Consider the following 5,924-nt stretch of genomic DNA (forward strand, 5'->3'; position numbering starts at 1 on the left):
ACATTTATAAATCAAAAACAAATGTTTTGCAAGACTACAAAATTAGCATAGAAGATAAGGCCATTTTAATAATTACATAAGTCTATTTTCTACTTTTAACTGTTATATATAGAACAGTTAAACCTTTTGTTGATACTTTATCAATATATTACACAAGTCTTGATTCACTCCTAGTATGAATCCTGCTGGTCGGAGCTGATAAGATTTGTTTGGCACTCTGCTGCCACCTGCTGGCCAATGGTATTCTTCTGCTCATCCCTCGCACTAAACTCACCAGCGGGGTTTCCACTACAGATCTGTGCAAAGGTTTCATGATATTTTCAGAATGTTGACAAACAGAAGAGTGAAATGGCAGCATTTTTATTAACTGAATAAATGGATTCTGTGTTTTCATGGTAACTGTAAATTCAAAAGACAAGGTGACAGAATGGTAAGTCCCACAAACATCGCCATTTTTTTTTTTTTTTTTAAATCCAGTATTGCCGTATATTCTATCAGTTAACAAGCTCTCCCTCTCTTATTCCATCCACACTTACAGTTTTGTGTTTTAGAATGTCACGCTTCTATGTCATGTGACCTGTAATAGTGGAAAAAGTGCTTCCAGTACAGTTTCTCAAACCACCTCATATGAGAGCAAGATGTTTGTGATATTTGAGGCCCCGCCACCATTAAGTGTATTTTCATTTGTGCAATGGGGGGGGGGGGGGGGGTTATGGAAACCTGCCTACTGAAAATACAGACTGAATGAAAGAGATAATATCTGTTCATTAAACACATTTAATTCCTGCAGTTATTCCCAAAGAGAGTTCCAGGATGCAGAAATCTTTTAAGGGTGTTGTGTTTTGTTTTTTTTTTGGGGGGGGGGGGGGGGGGGGGGGGGGCAGCAGCTCCAAACAATTCCACATGAGAACAGCAGGACAGCTGTGTGAGTCACTGTGCATGTGGATAAAATGCCTGATTAGTTTGAACTATTCTTACATTGCAGCAGACATTTTTCTGTACTCGGTCACTCTTCATCCTCGTCGTCGTTTCAGTGGAATCTTCACCTCCAAGTAATGAAACAAATACAAAAGCAGGTGCCTGACTGAGTCCGTCTGCCAGGTGTTCAGTTGGCCACGCCCTGAGGTACCTCAGGTATGAGGGAGGAGAAGAAGGTTTTGAAGAAAATCCAGGCCGTCCATGCGGCCGACACCCTGTGAGGAGGAACCAGAACCGCCGTCAGTGGTTCCTGCACGTTAGCTGGAGCTGCAGGTTCGTCCTCTTCTCTGTCTGCAAACTCTTCCACCTGAAGAGACAGAAAGGAATGAAGTACACAGTGTGTAAGAAATCAAAATATGATTAGATTATCTGAAGTAATCTGAGTAATTAAGAGGTTTTCAGGAATCTTGTTCATGTTTATTTAAATCCCGATGATGTATCTGGTCTGACTGAACACACTTGTTTTACTTGTTGCACAGGAATGAAAGCAGTTTCATCTCATTGTTTACATTTGAACACACACCACTGAGCATGAAAGCTGTGCTGAAGAAGAGTATTTAGTTTAAACTTTCAGATAAAAAAAAAAAAAAAAAAAAAAAAAAAAAAAAAAAAAAAAATCAGGAAGATGGTTCCTACTGGATCTGGATTTCTGTTCTCATTCTGCTGGTTGTGTTGGACTTCAGGGGGTTGGACACGGTTCTGTTCTTGAACTGGAACTCGTCCTCTGAAGGGAATCCAGCCAACAGTATGTCTGCAGTGCAAAGAAAATGCATTCTGAGGGTTAAAAAAAATACTTTTATGGTCACACAAACAATGACACATATCCTGATCTCAAAGTGGAAATGCAACTGAGAATATGAAGAGACTGAAAGATTAATAAAGTCTGGCTGCTTGCCTCTAATTCACCTCACGCTCATCATTCTGAAGCACTTTGAAATCGTGGCAAATTTCCGTTTCTTGGACTACATCGATCTACTAATCAACACACAGGAAATTTCAGTTAATAAGTGAAAGGTCACAGAGTGTGAGACTGTGTGGGAAAAGAACAGCGAGGGCTCAGGTGTTGATAACGGTCCTGATATGGCTAACGAGCAGAAGGACGCTTTGCCCCGCTGCAAATGCTCACCAGGGAATCATCACTAACCGTCTGCTGCCTTTGGATATTCCACCAGTTATCTTTAAAATTTAATCTGGATTTGTGTAAGTGTTCAGACTTAAATCCAATATGTTCCAAAAGCTCCAGTTTGCCAACATGTGCTACAGTAAAGCACATTATCATTTCAGGCCATGCTAATGTTAGCCGCTAACATTAGCCTCCAATGTGGTGATGCAGAGTGTGAGTGTATATATAAAACATGGCCAAGAATGTTGAAACGACAAATAAAGAATGTGCCACAAGAGCAGTCTGGAACATTTAAAGTGATATTGTGATGCTTTACCGTTCACCGTGTTCAACAAGAACTTGTCTCTATGAGGTGACGCCATGAAACAGGGAGAGAGCTAAAGAAAAAGCTGAGGAATTGAACAAATGTTGAGAGCTGCCGCTTGTGCTCAATGCCTTAAAGCCACCAGCACACACTTCACTCCGATTCCTTCAGGAGTCATTTCAGACCGACTAAGTAAGACGCCAACACAGGTAATCTAATCTGTCAATTCCCATATACGTGATGAGGGTATTTGGGATGCGTCACACTCCACTTTACTAATTACACACTGCGTAACCTGAGTGCAAACTAAAATGTAAATGGATGTTTTGGGCATAAACTAAACCAATCATGTTAACTATCATCCCCTTCAAGAGCTGAGATGTGCTAGAATCAGACGCACTCTGGCGAGTTGACGGATCTGAATGATCAGATTCAGAAAAGATGCCACAAAAGCTCCCTGAGGTGAAACAGTTCAGTAATCAGGTGAAGATTTACTTTTAATTGTAATTTTCTATACAGTTTGGCTGAGTGTTCACACAAGGCAGATCAGAATATTGCGCCGTATAAACAGCAGAAGACCTCTGTACTTGTCTTTAGATCCTGTCCTGTTGGTTTACGCCACAACTGCTTTCTACCAGCTCACAACAGCAACGTGCCTGATCACATCTAAGTTAAACATTAACACACCCCAAACATTTAATACTGAATATCTGCCGATACGGAGTCTGGATCAGATACTTGTGTTTTCCTTGATATTATACATCCACAGAGCACAATGTAAGCACATTAAAGACAATCCACTGTGTATGTTTGCCACTTTAACAGCTCTGCCATGCATTAAGAACAAAATGCCTTCAGTCCAAGCTGCTTAATGTACATATTTATTTATGTAAACTATACATAAAATGCATTATTATTATTATTGTAATGTTTAAAAATGTCTTCAAAAGGGGACCTTTACTCTAGCAGGGCTTCAAACCCTCTCTGGCTGTATGCCTGTATGGTTTCTGTAAACAGGAGGAAAACAGCCACAACCACAAGAAAAACAAGTTCATTTTCTGTGGAAGTCATAACCTGATTGGTCGGGTGGAAGGTTATATCACACAAGCCATCCATCAGAAACAGACTCTGTGTATTTGGAGTAAGAGCCACCATCGCAACACTAAGCACTGCCTGTTATGCTGTGCTTATGAAACCCTTGATGTGCACCGCTGATGATCTGTGTGAATACAACAGGCTTGTTGTGTATTTTAAGAGAAGGAGCATGTTAAAGTGTGTTGTTTTATTCTTTCATTTTGACATGTCTCTATGAGAAAGACGTGCACGTTCATCCAGTTTTGCAAGAGTGTGACCATAATGGCTTGGAGGAACTGACACTGCGAACTGAAGTGTTAGCACTGCTAGCTGTTAGCAATGTCACTGTTCACAAGCTTATCGACTGTGGCTGGACAAATGAGAGAATGAAAATGTGACGATGGCAACCAGATGTTTCATGACCGTCATGAGGAACTTTGAAATATACAAGGTTACAAATTGCTGTGAAGTCGGAAGCAGTGTTGGACAGCAGGGTGATAGTCTCTGTGACTTCTACGTGCCGCCGAAGAAGTAAAATCAGTGGAATGTGGTCGTTTTGCAAAACATGTATTTATTAGTTACTTAGTTTGTCCAGTCTGGTTTACATTTACTGGATGCATTTGTAACGCCTACTGTACCAGTTAAAGCACAACGGGCAGAGGATAGGTGATGACAGCTGACTGCAAATCTCTTCAAAATGCAGGGAGAATTGCAACATATTGGTACCAGCACATGAAATCACACAATGACAGCCCATGAACATACACACACACACACAGATGCCTGCCCCTGACACTTTTTAAATGATGAAAGTGGCGAATGAAGTAGGTTTGAACTACTGCTACAGCAAATACTCACCCCCCCCCCCCCCCCCCCCCCCGAGACTCCTGGAGTCAGTGAACTGCTTGCACAGTGAAGTCAGTGTTTACTCTGCTGCACTTGTCTTAAACTACTGATACAGTTTTAAATGTCAACTTAGCAGTTGAATAAATATCTCACAAACACAGAGCGACCAAGAAGTGTGAGGCTCTACAGGACAAACAGCAACATACTGCAGCAGCCCTTCACATTCAGTTTGAGGGTTTTACACCAAAGGAGCTCATGCTGAACTTAATGACTTTCTCAATGTCCAGTTATTTATGGACCTGACTGAATCTCCTGTATTAGCACGAAGGTTAATTAAGGAGATGATGTTGTCGTCGAGTGGGTGAAATGACACGACAACCGGATGAAACTTACAGGTACATGAGGATGAGGGGGAACATGACGAGCAGGAATCGACTCGGGCTGGAGTTGAAGTACAGAATCATGAGAAAAATGCCCAGTCTTGCAGCAGAATACATCCAGTCCAGCCAATCTCGCTCCATCCCGTCCTCGTCCTCCATTACTGGCCCGCCCTGCGCGTTCATTCTCATGTTCTGGTTAGCTGCCTCGTGGTTGATGAAGTCACCTTCCTGCACTGGGTTCTGATTTGCGGGGAGGTTATCCAGGGGGTTCTGATTTGCTAAGGGGGCTGCGAGGGGAGCTTGGTGGCCTGCCACAGGGTGGGGAGGCATGATGCTTCCAGCTGGCGACGTGGAAGCAGTACCTGCAACCACCAGAGCTGCATGGCTGTTTGTGGAGAAAGAGAGGTAATGCTGCATATTAGTACACAAAGTAGAACAAGAGTATTACAGGAACAAAGTTTCACATTTCATAACGTGTGTACTTGAAAACTCACTACTGCATATAATACTGTCGAGCGTAGATGTGCTGCAGCCACAGCAGCTGTTGAGGGCTGTACAGGGAGTATGTGGGAAAGACAGGCTGAGTCACCTGTGGTACTCCAGGCCTGCAGGGGGAGACAAAGAGGGATTTAAATATACAACATTAATAACCAAAAACAAACGATTCTGTACAACAGAACTGTTTTCCAGCCACAGGCATGTGGATGGTCCACAGGCAGCTGCATCCAAATTTTAGCTCATTAAAAATGGCTGTAATTCCGTCACCATAGGGTTCAGTTCATTTCACTTTCTATGTACGTTTATGTGCTAACATGTTGCTGCTACTTGCTGAAACATTTGCATCTCTGGATGATCAATATTTTTGGTGCCACAATATTTGCTAACTCTGAGGTTTTTCTGAGGGAAAAAACTGAAGACTAATTTTTCAGGTAATTTAAAAACAATAATTTTCCAAACAGTAAAATCAGACTGTGTGCTGGTTTTCCTCCACTAACACATGAACACAAAGTCACTATAAACTGTGAGGTGAAAAATGTGCAAGAGAAGCCACAGCCAAAATCAAACTACACTCATTCGTTCATTCTTTGTTTTTGCTTACGTTGCAGTGACGAGTGTGTCAGAAGCTCCTGGAAGAGACACTGGTGTCTGCGGATGAGGTGGAGCAGCGGCTGGTGACGGCACGGTGCTCCTCCTCTGCCTCAGCTCTGGAGCACCGGAG

At 42.4% G+C, this 5,924-nt stretch overlaps 2 protein-coding genes across 2 annotated transcripts in view; both read right to left on the reverse strand.

Moving 5' to 3' along the window:
• Nucleotides 1–396: 396 nt before the first annotated feature.
• The window catches only part of herpud1 (homocysteine-inducible, endoplasmic reticulum stress-inducible, ubiquitin-like domain member 1), an 11,091-nt gene continuing 5,563 nt past the window's right edge, over nucleotides 397–5,924 (reverse strand). The window contains exons 4-8 of the mRNA XM_034177181.1: nucleotides 5,805–5,924; nucleotides 5,200–5,310; nucleotides 4,719–5,090; nucleotides 1,615–1,729; nucleotides 397–1,285 (exon numbers count right to left, since the gene is read on the reverse strand). The exon at nucleotides 5,805–5,924 is cut by the window's right edge and continues 56 nt beyond it. Coding sequence (XP_034033072.1) covers nucleotides 1,106–1,285; nucleotides 1,615–1,729; nucleotides 4,719–5,090; nucleotides 5,200–5,310; nucleotides 5,805–5,924 — 898 coding nt within the window. The 3' untranslated portion in view covers nucleotides 397–1,105. The remainder of the gene's footprint in view (nucleotides 1,286–1,614; nucleotides 1,730–4,718; nucleotides 5,091–5,199; nucleotides 5,311–5,804) is intronic.
• The window catches only part of slc12a3 (solute carrier family 12 member 3), a 75,182-nt gene continuing 73,414 nt past the window's right edge, over nucleotides 4,157–5,924 (reverse strand). Inside the window, exon 28 of the mRNA XM_034177179.1 lies at nucleotides 4,157–4,167. The gene's annotated coding sequence lies outside the window, so the exon portion shown is untranslated. The remainder of the gene's footprint in view (nucleotides 4,168–5,924) is intronic.

This window comes from Thalassophryne amazonica, chromosome 8, assembly GCF_902500255.1.
Source record: "Thalassophryne amazonica chromosome 8, fThaAma1.1, whole genome shotgun sequence".
Lineage (NCBI taxonomy): Eukaryota > Metazoa > Chordata > Actinopteri > Batrachoidiformes > Batrachoididae > Thalassophryne > Thalassophryne amazonica.